This window comes from Triturus cristatus, chromosome 11 (genome assembly GCF_964204655.1).
Source record: "Triturus cristatus chromosome 11, aTriCri1.1, whole genome shotgun sequence".
Classification (NCBI taxonomy): Eukaryota; Metazoa; Chordata; class Amphibia; order Caudata; family Salamandridae; genus Triturus; species Triturus cristatus.
Window position 1 is genome coordinate 1,181,914,110 of NC_140594.1, and position 27,328 is coordinate 1,181,941,437.

A 27,328-nucleotide genomic window follows, 5' to 3' on the forward strand; every position below is an offset into this window, starting at 1 on the left:
ATCATACCAAAAGCACGCCAATGGCCACGATTGGGAGCAGTGTAGTCCTGATACAGACGTTGGAGCTCCCCAGTTGGACCCTTCTCTAACACATTTATAGAAAGTTCAATATTCAGGACTGAAATATTCTCAGTAAGAATGACAGACACAAGTTAAAGTTTGTAAGGTACATCTGAAATGAGTTGGCAAAATACAAGGAACATGTCATCAAAAGGTTTAGTAGCAAGGCATACAAATCATTAGTACAAAGACCTTAGTAAAGTTCTACCTGAAATCCGGCATAGGTTTGCCTTCTAAATGTGGGAAATAGGAGTTCTTGGGTACAGAGAGCATCAAGTCTTTTTACAGGACTGTAGACAATGGCTTTCAAACATCTCTACACAAATGCATGATTCTCAGCGTTTATACCAATGAGGAACAAGCAGAAGGAAATCCTTCAATACAGAATACATTAGAGGATTCCCTCACAGTGGTATTGCATTGAATGTTACCAGTCTCACAGTTTATACAAGCGTGCTAGTAGATATCTTTGTACAACTGTAGCCGGAGACAGGTGGAATGTCTTTAATTCAGAACAGTGTGGGTGAAGTCTCCGGGAATGTTCTCAGTTTATTAGTTTAAAGTTTGCAATTCTTTATTTAGAACAGGGAAACAACAATAGTAGTCCTTACATGGTGTATTACAATAGTAGTTGAAAGTGGACAGTGTAAACACCACTTGTAAGCGTAAGCTTGGTTTCTAGTGCGTTAAAAGTGAAACAGCTCTCACACGGTTATTCTGTCACGGCGAGGGAGTAGAATACTCAGTTACTCTGATGGAGTAACCACACTTTGTATCAGGCCCTTAGAGATGTCTCTAAATTCACAAATATCTTCTTCAGTCATGTGAGAAAATTCTGACATTAATCAATCAAAATATTTTATTTCCATGAATTCAATTCTTACAGAAATGATGCACATTACCCAATCCATAAATAGACAATCCCAAATATCATAAAAATTAATAACACATTTACATAATTTTTAACTAAACATATAACCTTGGTTAAGCCGTAAAACACTTCAAATTTCCGAAGCTAAAAGACAGCAAATGGTCAAAAACACAAAGTCCCACGTATATCAACAATCCATTTGAAGGACAAAAGATGCCGCATTAGCCATTAACTTGCAGCTCATTTTGCTCAGATACAACATTGTAAAGTGCAGTGTGCATAGCAGCTTATCACAATCACAAGGATTCTCCTAGTCAATCTTGTGAACAGATCTAATCCCCTTTCTTCCACTTACCAAATAATCCTCTTAAAATGAACAGGACTCAGTTAGATCTTCGAAACTGTCACACAGGTATGAACGACATTTTAAAAGAAAGATAATAAAATATCAAGCAGCTGGCAACACATTGCTTGCCCGGTCAACATACCACTCTACCAGCTTAGGGGCTAGCCGACCCTTAACATAATACACTAAGAGGAAAAAAGCATAGCTTGAGATGTTATATTTATTTTTTTGCAGGTATTGACCAGTGGCTATGGCTACATGCAGATATCTGAGATCACACAGCAATTTTAACCCCATTTCTCTCGACTGTATCCCGTTCTTTTTGAATACTGGTCGGAGGGTCTTTTTCTTCTTTTCAAGGAAAAGTACACAATTCATCAAAAGGTGGATCATTGAATATTTCCTACCCCACTTACAAGGACATCAGCCATAACAATCGTCTACTTTGGATTTTAAACCCGATAAACGCCAACATCGGTCCATTCCCACCCTCAGTCGCAGGATTTCTAAATCATTATATGACTAACTTGAGGAGCACATGAATGCCATGTTGCTTGATTAGGGACTGTGGATAGGAAAGCATTTCCTATGAAGAGTCTGCAGTAAATGAACAAAAAGGAGAAGTTTAGTGTTGTCATAGAACTTATGGCTTGTACTCTAGAATGCTAACAGGAGGACACATTGTCCATAGAACCGAAAAGATCTTACTCACACATGTAAGAAAAAAAGTCTTGAATGTAGAGTGAAATAGGTACTTCCAACATATCAGCAGTTTGTCAGCTGACTCCCTCGTGATATCATTTACCTTCACCACAGACTTCTAGTAGAAAATTAGGGCGCTAACATTCTGTATTCAAGACAAAAGCGAAGCACTCCTGAACATCAGTTTGTTGGACTTGGAGCTGTTGAATTTAAAGCCATTCCTTTGGAGTAGACTGAAATAAATGAGCATTGAGGTGTTAATGCAGGAATGAAACCAGAGGTTAAAAATATGACGGGGTCTTTGGTTATTTGAGGCATAACATATTTTTAAAGTGGCTAAAAATAATTAAAGAGAGAGGCCCCTACTTATGGCCAGCATCTTCTTCCAACAAGTGTTTACTCAGGCATCCATCTTTTGTGTCGCTTAATATTGCCTTTCTTTTATTTTTTCACTTTTAGTAGACATTATAGGTTTTTGAAATCTTCAATTTATATGAATGTAGATTGTGTTTTAAGTATAGAAAGCTATTTACAGTCTGATCTCATATTTATAATGGAGATATCTGTGCTCCAATGGTCAGCGAGACCCAGCTAAGGGTTAGCTGTTCGGACATTCCAATTTTTTAATTTTACTTTTCCACTTCCTCGTGTCTGTAATTGCATCTCACTTCATGACTGTGCGCAGGCTGCAAATTCATTTTATTCTGAGTTGAAGATGAGAAAATGATGGAATATATTAAAAAATATATATGAATTGTGCATAACAATTAAATGTTTTGCTGCATACCTTATAAACTACTCAATTAAAAAGATGATTAATTGATTCATATTTTAAAATATTTAGCATTGCAAGTTAGACAAAACAATGAGGGCATTGTTTAGAAAAAACTGCCATATACAATACATTTTTCATGAATTTGGAACACTTCAAATATTTAATACCAACACATGGAAGGGAATGTTTTCATGTACCTGTTTCTGGAACTTGTAGCAGAAGAGGCAAGAAACATTTTCATGCCCTTGGTCAGCTAATTGTTTAGCAAGCCAGGTAAAGACCCACAAATTGTAAAAAAAAGTATCCGGACATATTTTTCGACTGAACATAAACTTCAGAATTCTTAATAGTATTTATAAGGAATGACCAAAGTGAACGGAGTGTATCTTATCTTACTTGACTAATTCATCATAGTGTGGTTTCATTAAATTATGCAATCTTAGGTAAACATAAAATCTCTGATTGACATAATTGATTTAAATAGACCCAAAGGCGCACAGACAGAGGTTATTGGACTTCATGGAGTAAACTCTTTGAGTCATGGACAGAAGCTTTTTTTGTAATGTCCCCTTAAAAGGTTTGGTTTTGTTCAGGCTTTTTAAAAATTTAGTTAGACACAATATTCAGGAGCTAACGCACAAGGCCAGCATCTGATTCCATATTTGTAGATAAAGGGGCATGACATGGTTGGTATCTTTTCCCTGTTTATTTTGATCTTGTAATTGAAACTCTTGTTGTTGCTTTGCATAGAGATACAAGTGTTACTGGCGTATCCTAGAAAGGAACATAACGTTTTTCTTAATGCTGCGGCTGCATTGTTCCTATCAGACCCGGAATAAGCCTGGTGCAATGCTTCCAACGCTGGCTATAAAAGGAAAGGTAAAAAAATTACAAGGTTTTAGAGAGTGTAGATAATTGGAATGTTAAAAACTTACAGTGTTTTAAGTATTCTGTAGACATTGGTTAATGAAAAGTTCTCCAATTCTACTATTAAAATAAGTAGTTAGCTAAGATAACAATTACACATCTTAAGTATGTTCCAACAAAAACAAAGAAGAGGTGTGACCGGCTGTCTCATTTAAAGATTGGGATGTGGGACAATATTAATGTTACAAAAATAAGTATACTGACAAAATAATGGATTTAATAATAATTGTCATTAATACTTTACTTCAAAGGTCGGTTAAAAGAGATCATACTATATATAGATCTCTTCTATGGGTATGAAAAGAAAAGTCTAGATTTCCAAGGACTATCTTTAAATATGATAAATGTAAAGGGTTTTTTTTTTCCGGATCTAATAAAAAAAAAACAAGCAGCTTTTAAACTTTATAACATATCATTATGGCTTAGTGACGATGGTAAAAGCAAAATCATGGGGAATTTGAATGAAGATGCATAACCACCATCTTCACAAACTCCAAATCTCAGCATGGATAAAAAAATGGAAAGGTCTAAAACTTCCAAACTCAGCAGTTTTCATTGTTAAATATTGGAATGAGTTATCTAAGATTTCTGAATTTAACAAGGTTGTTTCGCTTGATAAATCTTCATGTGGGAATCCTGAAATTAAATATTTTAACAAAATGTTAAACTTGAAGTAGCTAATTTTGTCAGTGATTTTATATTTCACACAAGTTTGGTTGGAAGACCCTCCTATTTCATTTCTCATCTGTAGTCTGTATTTGGCCTGACTGCGAAGGAGCAGAATCGTTATAACATTGTATTGATTAATATTAGTGAAATTGCCAACAATGTGGATTTTTGAGGCTGACTCATCCTTTATGACTAAATTATCATTAGAATTATTAGCAGCTTTTCTTTTCTATAGCTTGCAATTGCTTAAAGAACTATTTTTATTACATTATCACATTAAGAATACATTTGTCTCTGCTACCAGGATTACTAATATTTGTCAGAAACACTAAGGGCACTTGTCATATACTAGTACAACCAGGTTACTATAATGTGGGTCTAAGAATAATGCAACAGCAAATGTTTTTAGAAATATATACCGCAGACAATTTCAAAATAATGCTCTTTGCATCTGGTAAAGGTAAAGACACCCTTCTATTCTCTTATGGCCTGTATTTGATTGAAATCATATTTGTCTGGGTTTTTTTCCAGCGCATCCATCTGTATTGTGAATCTACATATCAAGGCATGCCGATGTGCATTTTTTTTTTGATCCTAAGTTTATAAAACTTAAACTGATGCAAATTGAATCTCTGAGGGGTTTTGAAGTATTGGAAATCTAATCAATCTGGTTCAGTAGCAGATTTGGTATAAGATTTTTGCACATTGACAACATTTGAGAAATCTTCGCTATGAATTGTTTGGACAAATAGGTTTCAAGTTGGAGTGAATTTGAAAACCTAAAGTTGTGTTTATAAGCCTTGAGTTTTTCAGAGAGATGTGGCTTAGTTTATATATTTGCACGCTATTACCTCCCATTCTACGTTTCCGCTTATATTTTCGCGTCTTGATACTTCTGTTGACATACGTATGGTCAATAAAACAAACGGTTATGTTAATAGACTCCTTTGTGTTTTTGTTCAATTGTGAAAAAATGAATAAAGCTATATTTAAAAAAGAATGCATGCATGATCAATCGAATTGCTAAGCCAATATCAGCATTCCATATGGGATGGTAATCCTGGCTAGAGCCTTTGTAGTGGGAATTCTGATTGGACCACATCTTCTGACATAGCACAATAGAACTTAGCAGGAAGGCTGTAATGCAAAAAGGCATTTGAGCCATTAGGGCAGAATGTTCTATATGTAACCAGGAGAAACGGTGAGAGATACTTTGGAGGGTTGCAGGAGAGCCCCAAAATAATACCCTTTTTACCCTTTTTTACACTGCTGCCTTCAGGGGCTCTCACGGCAATTCAATGTAGTATTGATGGAACGTGCCTCACAGTTTACATATAAGAAGATCTTTCAAAGTAATATTTTCTCACATATTAAGACTCTGTGGGCTGTAGCAAGACATAGGAGCAAGGCCCCATTGAAAATATTTTAGGTATATTGTGGGGTGGAAATTTAAGGACTACAATTTCCATCACACTTTGCAGTGTACATTTCTCAAACACATTTGACTTGTTAGATGTACATATATAAGCACTGAAAATAAGATTTTATGAATGCACAAGAACTGTAAAGTGAATCTGGAGTTTTGATAAATAAGGATTTTCCCTGATTGTGTCCAATTAGAGTGTGAACCATTCCAATCTCTCAATAGAACTGATTATAATCAGATCACCTATCCAATACCTATCACCATTTATTTTAAAGAGTCAGCTTAAAGGTAATTTGGGGCATGTTTACCCCTGTGCTTCCTGAAATTGAAGAGATACAACAAGAACTGGACTTGTTCAGAGCAGTATACATGGGCAAATTCTCTCCACCTCTGACTCCGTTCTTAAGCTTGGGTGATTAGTTCCTCGAAGTTTGTAGCAATGCTCCTCCCTGACCCAGCCACTCTGCTGGATTAATGGCTGATGGCTGTCATCCTGCAAATGCCCATAGCCCCGAGCCATCAGAGCATCCCACTCATCATAGGAACTTCTCACTCGATTCACCATTGGCGCTTCCTGGTTCTTGGCTGGAGGTCTGTGGTCACAGAGCCCCAGTTGGCAAGCCTCGCAGTGTGCGCTGTCGTGAGGTCCTTCTTTGCTCCCACTCGTGATGAAATCACGGACATGTCGATCGGACACATCCTCTCCATAGCACACCTTGCGTATTCTTGTCACCAGGCGGTCAACAGCTACATCTATGTTCTCAATCGTGAACTCGGGTTCTTCCAAAATGGCCGCATAACATCTCCGGCACTCCTGTTTGAAGACCCGCATTTTCACACAGCCCTGAGGCACTCGCCGGTTGACCATCCTGATGTGGAAGATCACGCGCACTTTGGACGATTCCCACCTTCGGCCACAAGCGGAGCATTTGAACCTAGAGGTGAGAAGGCAAACATATTATGCAAGGTAGATTCTGACATTTACAGCATTTGTGAACCACAGTAGGGTGTCAATAAGTGAGCTGAAAAATATAATATGAGATGTGATGTGACCCTTTCTAGCCCAAACAGTAACTTAGGGGCTCATTACGATGGTGGAAGTACCTCCACGACAGGCGGTCGGTGGCGGGCCTTCTACCATCGTACTGTTGTTTACCACCCGCCATCATAATATGGCGGAGGGAATTGTTGGGTATGCGTGGTGGACATAAAGACCGTCCGCCGCGGTTCTGACAGGCGGTCCTTTTCTGACCGCCTGTCGGAACTGAAACATACCCCAACATTGCGGCGGTGCTTAGGATATCCCTTTCATCCATTTGTTTTTCGACGGCCAAACCGCAGCAAAACAAATAGCGGAAATGGATTTGGGGACTCGTAGCGGGTCAGAGGCACTGGGGGGCACCTATGATGCCCCCCTACATATCCCTGCACCATGTGGCAGGCAACGCATGGTGCCTGCCACGTAGTGCAGGGATATGCAAGTGCCTTTGTTTTCGCATTGCGGCGGGGGCTGCTGAACACATCCCCACTACAATGCAAAATATAGGTGATGAGACCGCCTAGGTGGCGGTCGCATCATAATTCGGATTGTGGGCAGGCCGCCTCATGGGTGGCCAGTCCCAAATTTGACAGGATGGCGGCACGGACAGAAGTCCGTCCGCCATCGTAATGAGTCCCTTAGGGCCTTATTTTGATCCTGGCGGATGGGTTATTCGTTACAACAGTGACGGATAGGATATCCCATCCGCCAAATAATAAATCCCATTATATCCTATGGGATTTATATTTCAGCGTACAGGATATCCATCACTGATGTGAAGGAGTAACCTATCCACCAAGATCTAAACCAGGGCCTTGAATCTGTTGCAGTTTACAAATAGTCCTTCAATAGAACAGCAGCGCTAGATTTTCTTGTGGATCTTATAAGCTATTATACACCCGCCTCTCTGTTTCCATGAGACCCGCGCTGCCGGCTATGGGTCGGCCTGACTAGTTGAATGCCCCGTACAGAATAAATGTCAAGTGGACCTACAAAGCCCATCTCTCCCAGGGAACAGGACCCCATCCAAACATCCAAAATAGTTCAATTGTTGAATCTGGTCTTGGCTCTGCTAACCGGTGCCCTGATGACACGTTCTTACGGATTCAGCTTAGGACTTAACCGGACTCACCTAGAGTTCGTACTTAATTGGACTTAGCTACAGTCTCCCAAACTGAAATTTCTTTAAAGTTTAAAGTTCCTCAAAGGGGCAAGCAATAGAGGGTTAGTTGTTGGGTTGGGACACCATTCTGTAGCTCCTCAATGCCACTGGGGATCCACGAGAGGCTAACATTGGCATTAGAAGCCCCTCCACCCCATTGGACTACAGGCTGTGCTGCCCTTTGTCCACTGATGAACACCATAGCTCAGTAGCCTATCGGCAGGCCATGTCACAGCCAACCTAATGTTAGACGTTGAGTTCTCACTTTCCCTATTCGCCCAAATCACTACTTTTCCTCCAGACAGTGACTGCTTTCTAAGCCATGTTCATGGCATTTGGAGGGTTTGCTTAATGTCACTAGGGAAAGAGACTGCACATGCTCGACTTGTAGCTCTCTGAGCCACTCAGCAAGTCTATAGTAACTGGAAAAAGCAACATATGAACACCGCACAGATTGCGTGTGATGTAGACCTAGGGCTCACGCCGTGCCGGATCCAGCCATGACACCATGCTTCTGAGGAACAGCAGAGCACAATCTTCCCAGGAGAAATATCCCCTGCTCTGAACATGGATACTAGGTGAGAACCTCAAGCCCACCCCCTCAGAAGATAGGAAATAAGTGGCACAGGTAGAGGTCCAGTGTGTCCTTTAGGAGGGTGTGGGTATGAAAGGATGATGGACACTTGTGTCACAGTTAACACACCTGAATGTCAACACTTTACTGGGGGCTTGCGGTGGTCTGTCCTCCTTCTCATCTGATAATGCCTCATGGACCAAGCATTGGAATGACCCTAAGCGTGCCCCAATGCTCTATACTATTACAGTGACACCTGAGGGCACTGAGGGGTTGCACAATCAGGAAGTAAATAGTTCATCAGGCCCATAAATGACATGAAGCCATGGGTGAGCCTCTGCAGATACAGGGGTGTGAAGTCAGAACATGGAAGTCTTTTCTGTCCTTACAGACCTGATGGATGTAGGCTGCCGACTCTTCAGAGCTCCCTAGGAGTGACCTGTCTTGACTTCATGGCAGCAGCGCGCCCCTCCAGATGCCCCAAGGATTGTGCCACATTGCTCTCCGGGGTGTCCAGATGCTACAGGTGCTGCAGCATTTCAGCCAGGGGGGGAAGAGGCAGGGCTGCAAACCTCTAAATCAGCCCCATCTTCCCAGAGTGGTCCCTTTTCCTCTTCATTCCTCTCTCTTCCAAGCTGACTGGCCTGCACAGACCGTACAGCAGCCGGGACAGTGGTCAGTGTGCTGCGGCCGGTTCACTGATAGAATATGAATGTTAAAAATATTGATAGCGGAGAGGAAGAAATTACTGTGCCCACTCCAGTGAGTGCAACTGTAGAGAAAGTGCTGGATAGCGGAGGGGTAAATATTACTATTCCTACTCCAAAGAATGCAACAGTAGAGAAAGTGCTGGATAGCGGAGGGGTAAATATTACTATTCCCACTCCAGTGAGTGCAACAGTAGGGAAAGTGTTGGATAACAGAGGGGCAAAAATTACTATTCCTACTAAAAAGAATGCAACAGTAGGGAAAGTGCTGGATAGCGGAGAAAAAAAGTTACTATTCACACTCAAACACTTAGAAAAATATATATATTATAAAATTAAAAAAATTAGTAAACAAAATGTATTTGAAAAAAAAAAAAAAAAAATATGAAACATATAAAAAGAACACATTTTGTAATACTAATTACATATAACAAAAACCTACACATATTATATCAAATAAAATAATAAATAAGTTTACAAAAAAATTATTCTTTTAAACTAGGAAATATTCACAAATAAAACATTAATTAATACATAAATGTATTTATTTCCTACCCTACAACACTACACCAATAACAAAACACTTCAAATTTTTTCCCCATAATTAATATAATTAATAACGAATAAAAAAATTATTATTAATAAGAAATCTAATAAACATTAATTGACTACACACACTTTAACCCCTAAGATGCTTATGATGGAATGGTACTGTCATGAGCATCGGTGCTCCTGTGCTCATGACGGAAACATTCCGTCATGAGGACAGGGGCACGAAATCCTTTTGCTACAGACAGCAGAGGGATTTCTCAGCCCCCTCAGCACGTAGAAAGATGGAAGAGGTATCATTGGAAAGGGGAGAATCCAAGCAGGAATCCACCCCCTGACACCAAGGAGGGGGAGCGGCCCCTTGGGGAAGGGCCTTTGCTTCCCCCATATGCATTTGGATAAATTTAGTCTTTCTGCCCCCCCTGGGGGGCAGATGGGGTGGGAGCCCCCAAAAAGCCCACTAGATACCAAGGACTTTTGTTTATATTTTATTTAGGGGTGGGGGCTGCCCAATATGGGCATGCCAATACCCCCACCCTCCCCCGACCATAAAAACAGCCTTTCTTCCCCCGAAAGCCCACTAGATACCAGGGATTTTTTGAAAATTATAATTAGGGGTGGGGGCTGCCCAATATGGGCATGCCAATGCCCCCACACCTCCCCCCACAAAATTCCAGTCTTTCTGCCCCCCTGGGGGGCAGATGGGGCAGAAGCCCCCAATCTGCCACCCCGGGGGGGCAGAAAGCCCACTAGAAACCAGGGATTTATTTTATTATGTAAATTAGGGGCGGGGGCTGCCCATTATGGCCACGCCCAAGCCCCCAACCTCCCCCGCACAATAACAGTCTTTCTGCCACCCCTGGGTACAGATGGGGGCAATAGCCCCCAATCTGCCCTCCGGGGGGGGAAGAAAGCCCACTAGACGCCAGGGTTTTTTTTTGTTACGATTAATTTAGGGGTGGGGGCTGCCAAAGGTTGGCATGCCAATGGCCCCCTCTCCCCCCCCCCACAAATTCCAATCTTTCTGCCCCCCTGGGGAGCAGATGGGGGCAGTAGCCCCTAATCTGCCCCCCCCCGTGGGGGCATAAAGCACTCTAGGCACCAGGAATTAGTTTTTTCATAGGCCCAGGGCGGAGGCTGCCCAGAACTAAAGACTAAAGACTTGCTGCCCGTCCAGGAGGAAGATGGGGGCAATAGCCCCTGATCTGCCGTGGGGGGGGGCAGAAAGCCCACTAAGCGCCAGGGATTTTTTTTTTATATAGGTAGGGGTGGGGGTTGCCCAGAATGGGCATGTCAAGGTCCCCACCCCCCAAAAAAATGATACAGTCTTTTTGACCCCTCCCAGGAGGCAGATGGGGCAACAGCCCCTTATCTGCCCCCCTGGGGTGGGACAGAAAGCCCACTAGCCACCAGGGATATTTTTTCCAAAGTTCGGGTGGGGGTTGCCCAGAATGGGCATGCCAATGCCCCCAGCCCCCTAAAAAAGATGCCACAGCCTTTCTGCCCCCCCAGGAGGCAGATGAGCGCAGTAGCCCCTGATCTGCTCCCCGGGGGGGCAGAAAGTCCACTAGGCGCCAGCGATTATGCTGGCTTTTCTGTTAGTAGGGGTGGGGGCTTCCCAGAATGGGCATACCAATGCCCCCACCTTCCCAAAAGAATAGTCACAGTCTTTCTGCCCCCCTTGGGGGCATATCGGGGCAATAGCCCTCAATTTCCCCCCTCCCCAGGGCAGCAGAAAGACCACCAGGCACTGAATTTTCTTTAGGATATACCTACCTGTGGATTTTGGGCCCTAGCGCAACCGCCACATAGGGAAACCTAGCAAACCTGTACATTTTTTAAAACTAGACACCCAGGGGAATCCAGGATGGGGTGACTTGACTGCCTCCCACCAGGTTCTGTTACCCAGAATCCCTTGCAAACCTCAAACTTTGTCTAAAAACCCACATTTTCCTCACATTTTTGTGGTGGAAAGTTTTGGAATCTGCATGGATCCACAAAATTCTACCCACTCCCAAAGTCTTCCGAGACAAATTGTATCTCACTTGTATGGGTAGGCCTAGTGCCCGCAACAGGAAACGGACCAGAACGCAACGTGGACACACCACATTTTCTCAGTGAAAACTGACCCCTTTTTAGAGTGCCTAACTGTAGATTTTGAACCCTAGCTCTGGCGGCACATAGGGAAACCCAGCAAACCTATACATTTTTTAAAACTGGACACCCAGGGGAATCCAGGATGGGCTGACTTGTCTGGCTCTCACCAGATTCTGTTACCCAGAATTCCATGCAAACCTCCCCCCTCGTTGCCCCTTCATTCTGTTTCCTCTTGCCTTCTGTTCCCACTCGCTGCCCCTGATTTGTGCCCGTTTTGCCTTCTGTTCCCCCTCGCTGCCCTTGATTTGTGCCCCCTTTTGCCTGCCTTCTGTTCTCCCTAGCTGCCCCTGATTGTGCCCGGTTGCTTTCGGTGTCCTCGCCAATCCAGTTCCCGCCGCTGCTTCCCCTGTGGTCCCGCCCCCCTCACTGCCCATTCGCTGTCCCTGCCTCCTGCATCCCAGCTGCTCCTCCCTCCCACATCCCCATATATGGCAGCCGCTGCGGGTGAGGAGAGCGACCCTTGACCTTGTTGGGAGGTGGTTTCCCCACCACACAGCTCCGCCTGTGGTGCCGATCACGATCCGGTAAAAAATTCCCCCGTGCGACTCGTATCGGGTCTTATTACCGTACGAATCGTACAAGTGCCGTACGAACTGGCAATCACGATTCGCATGGTAAAAAGTCCATACGAACCGCACTGGGAATCATTCCCCACACGTCCTCGGGTCGGAAAATGTGTCCGACACGTCCTCGGACGATTTACCTTACAAACGTGAAAATCCAAGTCCGACCGAGGAATCACGATCCATCCCGTGCGTCCGAGGTTACAACCGTGTGGAAAAAACACCGTCCGCACCGAACTCCTACAGCAACCATGGAGACATGTGCCCGCATACGCGCCCAACACTCCCCCCAGCCCCCGTACGTCCGACACGTACCCCCCGTATATGTATACCCCCACCCGTCTAGGTACACCCCAGTACGTTCCAGTCGAACCCCCACCCCAGTACGTGTCATAGCCCCGTCTACCTACACCCCAGTACGTTCCAGTCGTACCCCCACCCCAGTACGTGTCGTACCCCCGTGTACCTACACCCCAGTACGTTCGAGCCACACCCCCACCCCAGTACGTGTCATAGCCCCGTCCACCCACACCCCAGTACGTTCCAGTCGTACCCCCACCCCAGTACGTGTCGTACCCCCCGTGTACCTACACCCCAGTACGTTCGAGCCACACCCCCACCCCAGTACGTGTCATAGCCCCGTCTACCCACACCCCAGTACGTTCCAGTCGTACCCCCACCCCAGTACGTGTCGTACCACTGTCAATGTACACCCCCCCACCCCTGTACGTGTCGTACCACCGTCTATGTACACCCCAGTACGTTCCAGTCGTACCCCCACCCCAGTACGTGTCGTACCACCGTGAACCTACACCCCAGTACGTTCGAGCCCCACCCCCACCCCAGTACGTGTCATACCCCCCGTGTACCTACACCCCAGTACGTTCCAGTCGTACCCCCACCCCTGGACGTGTCGTACCACCGTGAACCTACACCCCAGTACGTTCGAGTCCTACCCCCACCCCAGTACGTGTCGTACCACCGTCAATGTACACCCCCCCACCCCAGTACGTGTCGTACCACCGTCAATGTACACCCCTCACCCCTGTACGTGTCGTACCACCGTCCATGTACACCCCAGTACGTTCCAGTCGTACCCCCACCCCAGTACGTGTCGTACCACCGTCAATGTACACCCCCCCACCCCAGTACGTGTCGTACCACCGTCAATGTACACCCCCCCACCCCTGTACGTGTCGTACCACCGTCCATGTACACCCCAGTACGTTCCAGTCGTACCCCCACCCCAGTACGTGTCGTACCACCGTCAATGAACACCCCCCCACCCCAGTACGTGTCGTACCACCGTCCATGTACACCCAGTACGTTCCAGTCGTACCCCCACCCCAGTACGTGTCGTACCACCGTGAACCTACACCCCAGTACGTTCGAGCCCCACCCCCACCCCAGTACGTGTCATAGCCCCGTCTACCTACACCCCAGTACGTTCCAGTCGTACCCCCACCCCAGTACGTGTCGTACCACCGTCAATGTACACCCCCCCACCCCTGTACGTGTCGTACCACCGTCTATGTACACCCCAGTACGTTCCAGTCGTACCCCCACCCCAGTACGTGTCGTACCACCGTGAACCTACACCCCAGTACGTTCGAGCCCCACCCCCACCCCAGTACGTGTCATACCCCCCGTGTACCTACACCCCAGTACGTTCCAGTCGTACCCCCACCCCTGGACGTGTCGTACCACCGTGAACCTACACCCCAGTACGTTCGAGTCCTACCCCCACCCCAGTACGTGTCATACCCCCCGTGTACCTACACCCCAGTACGTTCCAGTCCTACCCCCACCCCAGTACGTGTCGTACCCCCGTGTACCTACACCCCAGTACGTTCCAGTCGTACCCCCACCCCAGTACGTGTCGTACCCCCCGTGTACCTACACCCCAGTACGTTCGAGCCCCACCCCCACCCCAGTACGTGTCATACCCCCCGTGTACCTACACCCCAGTACGTTCCAGTCGTACCCCCACCCCAGTACGTGTCGTACCACCGTCAATGTACACCCCCCCCACCCCAGTACGTGTCGTACCACCGTCCATGTACACCCCAGTACGTTCCAGTCGTACCCCCACCCCAGTACGTGTCGTACCACCGTGAACCTACACCCCAGTACGTTCGAGGCCCACCCCCACCCCAGTACGTGTCATAGCCCCGTCTACCCACACCCCAGTACGTTCCAGTCGTACCCCCACCCCTGTACGTGTCGTACCACCGTCAATGTACACCCCCCCACCCCTGTACGTGTCGTACCACCGTCTATGTACACCCCAGTACGTTCAAGCCCCACCCCCACCCCAGTACGTGTCATACCCCCCGTGTACCTACACCCCAGTACGTTCCTGGCGCACCCCCAACACAACCTCCTAAGTACGGAGCGCACCCCATGCCCCAACATCACAACCGCATGTACGAGTCGTACAAAGCCACACACAAGGACATAATCGTACAACCAAATGGCCCATGTACACACCGTACACACGCTCAAAACGCACGTACACAACAAGGACAAAACAAAACAACACAAGAATACACCATTCGAAAGGCACACAGCCACTAAACATGGCCAACAACCACTAAAATAACACAATCACTGACCTGCAACTGTCAAAAACAAACAGAGGCCCAATACACCACCACTCCTTATAACACACCCACCCAAAATTCAAACACTGCCACACCCACCCATGGACCAATGAAAAGGGCCCACACACACAAACCATGAGCCTTTGCAACAGACTCACTGCTGCCAGACACCACAGAACCAGACTACAAGCTACACCACATCTTACACTTGCACACCTTCACACGACCACCCTCACAAACACCCTCTCATCACATTCACACACACACACAACCATCCACACCCCCCCCCAACATCCACACACCCCCCACACCCACACCATCCCCACCCACACCCCTCACCATGCCCACTACCAAGAATCCAAAGTTCAGTCACCGAGAGTTGGAGGTCCTTGTTGATCAAATCCTCAGAGTCGAGCCACAGATCTTTGGAACATTGGTCAGAAGCACCAGCCAGGCAGCCAAAACAGCCATGTGGCAGACCATCGTCGATGCTGTGAATGCTGTTGCGGACACCAGGAGGACCAAGCAGGATTGCCAGAACAGGTGGTACGATCTGCGGAGGAGGGTCAGAGCCAAGAGGCAGGAGGAACACGACCAGGCCAACGCCACCGGAGGAGGGCCCTCCCGCAGAGCCGTACAGTACCATCCCTGGGAGGAGAGGGTGATGGCCATACTGCCGGTGGAGGCAGTTGAAGGAGTAGAAGGACTCCGAGACCCGGGTGAGTACACAAACAACGCACCTCACATGGGGGGAACTGCAACCACAACCAAAATTAATAACAGGCACGCAACCACCACAAGCCATCGCATGACTCAACCACACTCCATGAGCAGGCACATGCCACTGCTGCCACCATGCCCCATGCACCCAGCTGGACAATGTCAAGTCACAGGCCACAGAAGACAACAACACATGACACGGTAACCCGGATGGCGGGAGGCTGGGCACCAAGAATCACATAGTGCGACTCCAAAGCAGACAACAATGCCCTCTGCCCATATGGCCTAGGTCACAGCCAGACAAACACTGTGTCCCAACACAGGAATGACTTGCCAGCAAATGGCGGACGCCTTGCATCAACACATGGGGGTGAAGGCACTGTTTTGCACATGACAGCAGCTAATGAACAGCCAACATTGTGAAAGAGTGGCAGCACACACCACCACAGCAGCAGCGCACAGACACACAGCAGACAAAATGGGTGCCTGGAGATCAGAAACAAACTCACATCAACAGGCCAAGGGCCACTCAAAGATCTGCTAACAGTGTGTGCCCAGGAAGCTGGGCCAAGGTGACAGAGGGTGACACACGGAGGGAGGGAGAGGGGGACACAGAGGGAGGGAGAGGGGGACTGAGAGGGAGGGAGACGGACAGAGGGAGGAGGCTGACACACAGAGGGAGGGAGAGGGGGACAGAGAGGGAGGGAGAGGGGGACAGAGAGGGAGGGAGACACAGGAAGATGGACAGAGGGAGGAGGCTGACACACAGAGGGAGGGAGAGGGGGACAGAGAGGGAGGGAGAGGGGGACAGAGAAGGAGGGAGACACAGGGAGAGCAAATCAGTCCTTTGGTGTGTGGGAATGTCTGCTCGTCAGCAGGTGGACTGCGTGCATGTAGACAAGGGTGGCCAGTGCAGGAACCCCCCCTCTTCATCATGGCAAAACGCAGGGCCATGTCACAACCTGTACACGAGCACAAGGACAGCCACCTGCATCATATAAGTGTGTGGATCCACTCCATGTGCACATGTACAGTGCTACAAGGAAGGCGCAAATGCATGGCTCGCCACACATGCACACTCCGCTGCTGACTGCAGTCACACTTGACGCAGCAAGTAAGACTGTGCCACACATAGTTAAAGGGGCCAAATTGGTGCCCAAGGGACACACCCATGCACAAGTGCACTGTGAGTGGAATGCAAGACAGATCCTAATTCCAAGAGGAAATGTGCCAACTTTGTAACGGATGAAACATGGATGTTGCATGGATCAAAATTAATATTTTCTCTCTCACACACAGGTCAACGTCGTGCTGCACCCCCCAACACTGGGGGGGAACACTCACAGGACCCGGATCTGCAGGAGACCGATCCCACCGGCAGCGACCACTCTCACCACTCTGCGGACGACCCCGACCGACCTGGCCCCTCTGGTGTCCAACCACCTGCAGCACCTGCGTCAGGTACAACCGTGCCAACCACCACCCCCACTCCTGCCACATCCCAGGAGACACCCAGGATCCCTGCCCCAACACCACAATGCAGCCAGGCTCGCCAGGAGGGACACGGTGTCCCGGGCACCCAGGAGGAGGCAGGCGACAACGCCAATGCCACCCCTCAGGGGTCCCGGAGACCCGATGTTCCCACAAGTGCAGGCCAGACGCAAGTGGGCAGGGGTGGTGGGAGTGGAGGACGGCGGAGGCGCGAGCCTGACCAGTTGGCTGGGGATCCGGTATTTTCCCATGTCCGTAACATCCTGGACTCATACCGGCAGGACACCACGGGCATGGCCCAGGTTGTGTCCGTCCTCGAGGGGATCAAGGTCCAGCAGGCCCAGCAACATGCGGAGCTAATAGCCTGTCTACAGGTACACCAACGGAGGATGGAGGACAGACAGGCTGAGCAAGTGACGGCGTCCCAGGGGATTCACGCTGAACTCCGTCGGATGGCCGACACCATGGCCGACCCTCCCTGTGCCAGAAGGCGGAGAACATCACCACCCACAGGGAGGGATCATGAGGAGGAGGAGGAAACATCCGACGGAGCATCCCAGACGTCGTCACGGCCTGCTGCTGAGGTTCCCCGCAGGAAGCCGGGTCGTCCACGGAAAGGACCGTGAGGGTGGCTGCTACATCACCATCTCCCAGGACACCTGGCCTGGCACCTGGCCCACTGGAGCAACAGCATCACAGCATCAAGAGACATTCTCTGCCACATGGCCCTGCTGGTCACTGGCTGACCAATGTTGACAAAGACTGTGGCATGGACTCTGAGGATTTCCAATGGCAAGGACACCAACTCCCCTACTGAACTTTGGATTCCCTAATCCCGGAAAGCCCCTCACTTTGTCTGTCCCCCCCCCAATAATAAATCACACTATTAAGAGTAGATGCCTGCTGGTAGCATTATTACCTAACATGTGTCTTGTACAGTCTAAACATGCCTGAGTCATCTGTTCACTTCAACCATCCACACCCTGGGGCCTGAGTCTGGCACAGGACACATGGGTCACAGTTTATTAGGCAAGACAGACATGGAGCACCATACACACCCGTGATGGTCAGAACCAGCTGAGGGGGTGGCCGAACAACCGTGCTGACAGACACATTGAGTACAGCAACAGTCATGCGCAGAGGTCAGGGATCCTGGCCCGTGTCCTGGGGGGCACCCAGGTATGTGTAGACAGGTGGCAGAACCATGTCCTGCAAGCTTGAGTCCGGTGGATGCAGAGAATGGGGTCATGGACAACGTTGGATGCATGGGGATGGCACATGTCACAATACCCACACAGTCATGGACATCATGCCCAATACACAGTCTCAGCACACACACACAGCTTGCATCTTGCCACTCGACACATTGACACATAGCCACAATCAGGGAATACCATGCCAGACATGCAGGATGCACCGTGCCAACACACCAGCATTGACTGAGAAGAGGCACCTTGGAGGCATAGGGACACCTTTATTAGTCATGTTTTTGGGATTGCAGAGGCAACTTGAAGTACACATGAACACATCATGTGGAGTAACATGTGGCTCCAACACTGGCACCCCCCTTCTGCAGCACAAATGCGTGATAGCCATGGAACTGGCACACAAGCGTCGGCTAACAGCTAAACACCCACAGCTGCTCACGGAGAGCCTGCCATACACCATACATCCGCTGATGTGGAAGTCCCACGCCATGTCAAGACAATGTTAACCGTATGTGTCCGAGGGCAGTGTCACACACATTGATGCCATCATCACAATCCACTATCCCATCACTGATGACTGACAACCAGGCAGCCCATCTATTCAGGTGTACCCAGCTGCATGTCGTGTCCCATGGGGATGCCACATGTCTGCAGAGGAACCAAACCCCGACCGGGGCAGTGTGCACACATCGTGAACAACTGCTACACCCAATACACCCCAGATGCATCCCTTACCCCATGGAGACTTTCAAACGTGTCCGTGCCTGTAACGCTGAGTCAGCCCACGATGTCATGTCCATGAGGAATAGCAGTGCCACAACAATGCAACCAGCAAACGGCATGCGCAGGTACCTGGGGAAGAGAGACACACAAGAAGTCAGCCACAAAAAGCACAGCCACTTGCATGTGCAGTTACTCGACACATGTATGGATGACAACATGCTAGGTCACAATTATGACTGGGGAAATACTACCATCACTGCCACCATCACTCCAGTGACACACCCACACACACCTCTGACCCACGTGCCATACATGCAGGTGGAGACACACATCACAACGCATGCCACACGGGGACCAATGCGTGCACACTCAGACCCTGGTACTCACCACTAAGCAAAGCAGTCGCGTATGAGCCGAGTCCGGATGTCCTCTTGCGGCTCCACATCCTCCACATCACTAGCCCCATTGCCAAGCCCTTCGTCCTCCACGGGTGGATGGTCCTCGTCATGTTGATTCAGGATGAGTGGCACAGCTCTTTCAACTGCCATGTTGTGCAGCATGCAGCAGACCATGAAGATCTTGCAGACCTTCGCCGGGGCATAAGGGAGTGCACCACCGGTCTTGTGGAGGCACCGGAATCGGCTCTTCAGCATGCCAAACGTCCTCTCTATCACTCGCCTTGTCCGGCCATGGGCGGTGTTATAGCGGAGCTGGGCCGGCGTGATGGGGTTGCGGAGAGGTGTCAGCAGCCAAGGCATGTTGGGATAGCCAGCGTCCCCTACATGGGAAGCACATGGACATCGTTAGAACTGGTGTAGCGGTCGTGCTGGTCGGCTATACAGAATACAGGACAGACAGACTGTACCCACCAACAACACATGCCCGTTCGTTGCGCAGCTGCATCATCATATCAGGCATCCCGCTACGCCTCATGATGTAGGCATCGTGTGCTGATCCTGGGAAACGAGCACAGACATGTGAAATCACCATATTGGACAGACACACCACAAGGGCATTGATGGAGTGGTAGTGCTTCCGATTGCGGTACGCCACCTCCCGTGCGTGTGGTGGTACCAAACCTACATGTGTCCCATCTATGGACCCAATGACATGGGGCATCCCTCCCAGGGCATAGAATCCACGCTTGACCTCAGTCATCTGTTCAGGGGTTGGGAACTTGATGAAGTCATCCAGGTGAATCAACATGGCCTCCAAGAAATCATGCAGCACACCGCTGAACATGCTCTGGGACATGCCACCAACATGAGCTATGGTATTTTGGAAGGTACCCGTGGCCAGAAAATGTAGGGCAGCCATTACCTTCAGCTGGGGTGTCAGTGCCGTAGGATACCTGTGCTGCGGTTGCAGGTGTGGTGCCAGTCTCGCCGTCAGCTCCAGAATCAACGGCTGGGTGAAGCGGTAGAGCCGGATCCTGTCATTCTCCTGCATGGTGGCCAAGTCTGGAATTCTTCGGGCAACAGGAGGCGCTCTGCAGTAATTTGGAAGTGACAAGGAAGAGTGAGTGCACTACGAGAACAACTCATGTCTACTGAGCACATGTAAATCTGGCAATACACACATGCCACATAGGGAGTCAGGCATGTGCTACATGCCCAGGACACGTATGGATGCAAGGTGACACTCCTTCCAAGACCCAGCTACACACGGTGATTGAGAACCTCCCCATGCCACGCCATGGAAATAGCTGTGTCCCAGTGCAAGTGCACTGCCCGACGCAAGACAGGAGTGACATACACCCACACATCAGCAGAAGTGTGATGCCGATTGCAGAGACTGGTAGTGGAACACTGGAGCCACAGGTCACATGACATTACACTAGTCCAGCCCACACACCTTGCCATGAAGGTGCACATGTCATGACTCACCACACATTCCTTGTGAGTTTGCTGACATGGCCTTGTCACGCTACTCCGTGTCCCATGCATACATGTGCACCTCACATCCGATAACACATGTGGCATGGTGTTGGGAACAGTGTGCAATGACAATCTACACACAGCCACATGTTGGTTGCTGCAACGGCTGCAGCTTTTGAGGGTGCTACAACATCAACCTGATGTAAATCCCGGACACATATATGACATAGTCACATTGTGCACTGTGGGTAGTGACAAGTCATGTGTCATGACCCCTGTACCGGGCATCATGGGACACTTCCGTGTGTTGGTGTCCGTGCCATGCCAGTGACGCTCACCCCAAGTGCGCAGTCCCACATGCACACATGTCAAAGGAGTCAAGGGCATGCCTGGCACACATTGCACCCTCACACAGTACACATGTACACATCTCATCATACATCTGGTGCCTTCTCCACTCAGGAGGCATGTTCCACATCACAGCCTGTGACACCTGTGCCCCACACATGTAGTAATGCACAGACGATGCCTTGATGTCCATTCCTGGACAAGTATGTCCATCCATGGACAAGTATGTCCGCCCTATTCCTACATGTGTGTCGCCTATCACCACAGTGATGTGTAAAAACCGCCGTACTGCTGCTGAGAGGGCCTGTGCATGTTCCCAAGTCACTGTGGGAGTGCTGCCGTATGTGTACCCATCGTGATGGCGAGCGTACAGGCATTTGTATGGTCCGTAGCACTACGGGTACGCATACGCGTGCAGACCCATAGTGATAGTGAGCGTAGATGCGTGTGTACGTTCCGTACCACTACGGGTACGCACACGCGTGCAGACCCATAGTGATAGTGAGCGTAGATGCGTGTGTACGGCCCTATCACTATGGGTCTGCACGCGTATGCGTACCCGTAGTGGTACGGACCGTACACTCGCATCTACGCTCACTATCACTATGGGTCTGCACGCGTATGCGTACCCGTAGTGGTACGGACCGTACACTCGCATCTACGCTCACTATCACTATGGGTCTGCACGCGTATGCGTACCCGTAGTGTTACGGACCGTACACACGCATGTACGCTCACTATCACTATGGGTCTGCACGCGTATGCGTACCCGTAGTGTTACGGACCGTACACACGCATGTACGCTCACTATCACTATGGGTCTGCACGCGTATGCGTACCCGTAGTGGTACGGACCGTACACACGCATGTACGCTCACTATCACTATGGGTCTGCACGCGTATGCGTACCCGTAGTGGTACGGACCGTACACACGCATGTACGCTCACTATCACTATGGGTCTGCACGCGTATGCGTACCCGTAGTGGTACGGACCGTACACTCGCATGTACGCTCACTATCACTAGGAGTACGCATACGCGTGCAGACCCATAGTGATATAGAGCGTACATGCGTGTGTACGGTCCGTAACACTACGGGTACGCATACGCGTGCAGACCCATAGTGATAGAGAGCGTACATGCGTGTGTACGGTCCGTAACACTACGGGTACGCATACGCGTGCAGACCCATAGTGATGGAGAGCGTAGGCATGCATGTACGGGCCGTTGCCATGCATTTGGGGTGCCCTAGGGCCCCGAAACGCACCGTACCTGTGTGTGATGCTCCAAATTACATAGGGGACAAGTATTAAGGCCTACATGCATGCTGGTTGTCATGGAGACCAAGTTCAAAATTCGAAATTGTTCTGGAAGGTGCACAGCAGAAGTCAGTTGGAATTCTTCTACTTTGTTGCAATGTGTTTGTGGGGCTGACATCATGCAGGAGAATGAAACCGATAGAGAACCCACAGACTGCTAGGTTTGAAGGGATTGGTGGAAACATAGGATGCAAATGTGAGTGACCAATCACTCTGTACTCCTGTGCATGAGACTGGGCAGAAGGGCACATATAAGGCAGCCAGGTCCCATGAGGGAGCACTTGCCTGCACATCTTTGCATTCGTCGACCCAGCTGCTGCTACTGATTCCCTGGAACCATGTCAAGGGCTGTGGAGAGGACACAGCCATTCACCCTGGAGGAGAACATGGCTCTGCTGGATGTGATCCTCCCACAGTACTCCATGCTGTATGGGCGACCAGGGTATCAGGTGAGTGCATAGGCCACTGCCACAGACTGTCCCTATGTTGTGACTGTGACTTCTGCCATTGCGTCCAGGTGTAACACACATGCCATGTACTGTCGGGGGGGTCCCAGGGGGGGGGTGCCTGATGTCTCCCAGCAGTGCCCTGAGACAGGAGGGGTGGGGGCCTATCACTCCCAGCAGTGCCCTGAGACAGGAGGGGTGGGGGCCTATCACTCCCAGCAGTGCCCTGAGACAGGAGGGGTGGGGGCCTATCACTCACAGCAGTGCCCTGAGACAGGAGGGGTGGGGGCCTATCACTCACAGCAGTGCCCTGAGACAGGAGGGGTGGGGGCCTATCACTCACAGCAGTGCCCTGAGACAGGAGGGGTGGGGGCCTATCACTCACAGCAGTGCCCTGAGACAGGAGGGGTGGGGGCCTATCACTCCCAGCAGTGCCCTGAGACAGGAGGGGTGGGGGCCTATCACTCCCAGCAGTGCCCTGAGACAGGAGGGGTGGGGGCCTATCACTCCCAGCAGTGCCCTGAGACAGGAGGGGTGGGTGTGATGCACAGTGTGAGCCTTGATCATTGATTGTGACATTGCCATCATTCCACCTGTGTACCCACTGTGGCACGTACTGCTTTTTCCCTCACCAGGGGATGATGTCCCTATGACAAAGGTGCAATGCGTTGGCTGCATGACATGCCTTGTTGTAACCAGCTAATTTGTACCCATATGTCTCTCTGTGACATGTGGCTGGTGTATTGATGTGGTGTCACTTGTTCCTCCTCACAGGTAGGCGCCACTGCCAAGGAGCAGATCTGGCTGACCGCCGTCAGTGCCGTGAGGGGTGTGGATGGTCGGAGGCGGAGCCTGCCCCAGGTGAGAAAACGCTGGCAGGATATCCGGTGCTGGACGCGGAGGATTGCACGGCTCCTGCTGGGGGACTCACCTGAGAGCCACAAGAACCGCGGCCGCCGCCGTCTGAGCCACCTCCACAGGCGTGTGCTGCCGGTGGTCTTTCCAGACCTGGAGAGGCGCTTACAGGCGATGCAGCAGCCGGAAGGGGGTAGGTACATGTGTGTTCGTTGTGTGTCACCGGCATTTGTAAGGGCACAGTAGCATGAATTAACTGGCAGGGTTTAAAGGTGCTGTGCAGATCCTGTTTGCCCCAGTATAGCGCTGTGCCCCTGCCACCCTTCCCCTCCTTGCAATGTGTTCCCTGGTCTGTGTGTAGTCACTCCTTCACAAGGTGATGTAGGCTGGCGCTTTGTCCACGAGAACAATGACTGTAGCATCATGTGTGGGGGTGGTGTGTAACAGGTTGTGGGACCTTGCCTGTGCACTGTCAAGTTCACTGCATGTGGGTTCCATGTCAGTTGGCACTGATGCTGACTCCAGACATGGGAGTTGGTCTCTCATGTGTCATGCCTTACAGCGCGCATGTCCTATGTAGTGGCCTGTGACATGATGTGCATGAGTGTGCGATACACATAGTGCAGGGATGGTGACGTGTGTTGCAGTCATTACCATTCAGTAGCATGTAGTTGCGTGCCCACTACTGTCCCCTGGGGCACCTTTTCCTCAGTGGTGTATGTGTCATCATAAACGTGGACAATCTCAGTGTCTACAGCGTAGGTTGTGCTCTGTGCCATTGTCCCCTGTCACCATGTATATAGACGTGCTATTTTGTACAGGTGTCCACTGTGCAGCCTGACCTGATTGTCCTTCTACATACTCACAGTTGCCAGTGCCTGTGTGTCTTGTTATACTCATCTGAGGATGGGCACTGGTACCTCATTATTTGTACAGGCGCACCTTGGCTGTTTGGCGTACACTCTTGCTTTTTGCCTGCCCCTGTGTGTATCAGCCAGACTATGAGATGTTGGTGCCACCTGTGTCTCAACAATTTGCCTCGTGTAGGGTCTTGTTGGTGCGGGCAATGCCTATGTGTCAAATCCTGATTTCTACTTGCTGGGTCTGGGCAGTGTGTGATGTGTCTGGACACACACGCAATGTGCAGTGACCGAGTCATGTTGGGCATGTTTTCAGCATTACCTATGCAGCATGTGTCTCAAGTTCATGGATATGGTCCCTGGTCATCGGTATTTTCGCCAACGCTGTGTGGTGCAGATGCAGTGCAGGATTGTCCCCAGGGCCTGGGTGCTATGTCAGACTCCGTTTCCTGTGTTTAGCTATTGTATCATGCTCTCCATGGTATTTCAGTGGCATGGTGGCTCAACCAACTGTGTGTTTCATGCCCTACATCGGTACCTTGTTTAGTAGATGTTAGGGATCTTCCTTTTCAGGCTATGCAGTGTTACCTATGTCGATTGTACTCATGTGACTGATGTGTACAGCTGTCTGATTAATTTCTGTCTCTCCACCCTGCCCACAGCATCGTCGGGGGACACAGAGGGAGACATGGACACAGGCAAGGCGGAGGGACCGAGCACCAGTGCCAGCCGTGACATCGGGGCTGGCACATCGAGTGGGACAGAGGTGGAGGATAGTGCGGCCGAGGACCTGTCGACTGGCACGTCAGAATACGAAGCTGACAGGTCCGAGGAGGATGTCTCCGAGTGGGCGGTGGCTGCACCAGCAGCTGACAGCGGAACAACACCTCGCACCGCCCCCTCAGTTCCCACCAGCCGCCTCCCACTTGCTTGTGTCCCTTCCCAGCGTGCCCGGTCACAGCATGTCTCCTTCCTGCCAGGCACCGCACCCCCTGCCCCTGTCTCCACTGCTGCCGCCAATGCAGAGTCTGTGGACATCCAGTGGCAACTGCAGGTTGGTCAGGCTGCGATCCTTAATGTCCTCCATGCCCACGGCAAAACCCTCACCAACATCGAGGCTTTCTTGGAGGGCATTCATTCATCGCAGGCTGACCAACGCAACTTGCTGAGGTCCATCGACTCCACACTGACTGCAGCAGTGGGTCTCCTGCAGCGCGACCTCCCCCCACCTACCCCTGCCCCATCCACACTTCCCACTCCCATGCCTGTCCCACGTACACCCAGACGTCGGCATGCACCCACATCAACGGACACGGGCACCACACCAGCAGGGAAGGTCCACCGCACTCCTCCTGACACGCACACACAGGGTGAGGTAGGCACACCCACTGGGTCGGGGGGCAAACGTGTGACACGCAGCCATAGTGGGAGTCCGCATTCCACCCAGTCCACTCCCTCCAAATCCCCTCCCCTCAGCTCTCCTGGCCACATCTCCCCCAAGGACTCCTTCATGGCCGCTCTGTCCCTGAGCCCCACAGTTACACCACCACGCAAGCGGTCAAGGAGGTCCCCGGTCAGGGTGGTTGAGTCTCCCCCCTGTCTCCACCCTCCCCCGGTGGCGCTGCGACCCATCCCTCTGACCCCCCCCCCTCCTTGGGGCCTGAGGTCCCTTCGGGTGCAGGGGACTCCCTGGAGGACCTTGCAAAGGTGTGTAGTGCCATCCTGGCCTCCGCCTTTGGCACTGACCCACCCCCTGTGGTGGAGTCCTCCATCCCTGCACCCACAACGCCGCCCCTTTGCCCTGATGTCCCTGCGGTGCCTGTTGCTTCCCCCCCCCCTGATGCCCTCACCAGTGTGGAAGACGATGCCATTTGACTGTGCAGGCAAGGTAGGGGACACGCATCCCACTGTGTCCCCCATCCAGCTGAGAATCATTGACTGCCCTATGGGCTTTGTGAAGATTGAACTGCCTGCGATCCACGGACATTGTGCTCATGCTGAATAAAGCTTAATTTTGTTTTCATTATCACACTACTGCTATGCTGGTATTGGTGTTGGTGGGGCTGCTTCATGGTTTTTGGTGGTGTGTAAGGGTTTGGGTGTGTGGGATATGTAGTAGTGTACTGCTCATTGGTGGGACCCTGGGATCTGTGTGCCATCACAAGGTGTTGGCTAACTTTCTTTGTTCATGTAAGCAGTTACTGCATGGTGCACTTGTCCCAGGGTGTATTCCTTCCTCTGTGTACCCAGCTTTCTTCCCTGCAGGGTGTTCCCAATGTTTAGCGCAGAGCTGTGTCTACATGAGCTGTGTGTGTGACGGAGCCCTTCTACTTTGGCCATGCATGCAGGG

General features: G+C 50.0%; 1 protein-coding gene across 1 annotated transcript in view; it reads right to left on the reverse strand.

Annotated features, from left to right (window-relative positions):
• Positions 1-286: 286 nt before the first annotated feature.
• LOC146788685 (receptor-transporting protein 3-like) overlaps positions 287-27,328 on the reverse strand; it is a 60,885-nt gene continuing 33,843 nt past the window's right edge. Inside the window, exon 2 of the mRNA XM_085634136.1 lies at positions 287-6,711. Coding sequence (XP_085490262.1) covers positions 6,132-6,711 — 580 coding nt within the window. The 3' untranslated portion in view covers positions 287-6,131. The remainder of the gene's footprint in view (positions 6,712-27,328) is intronic.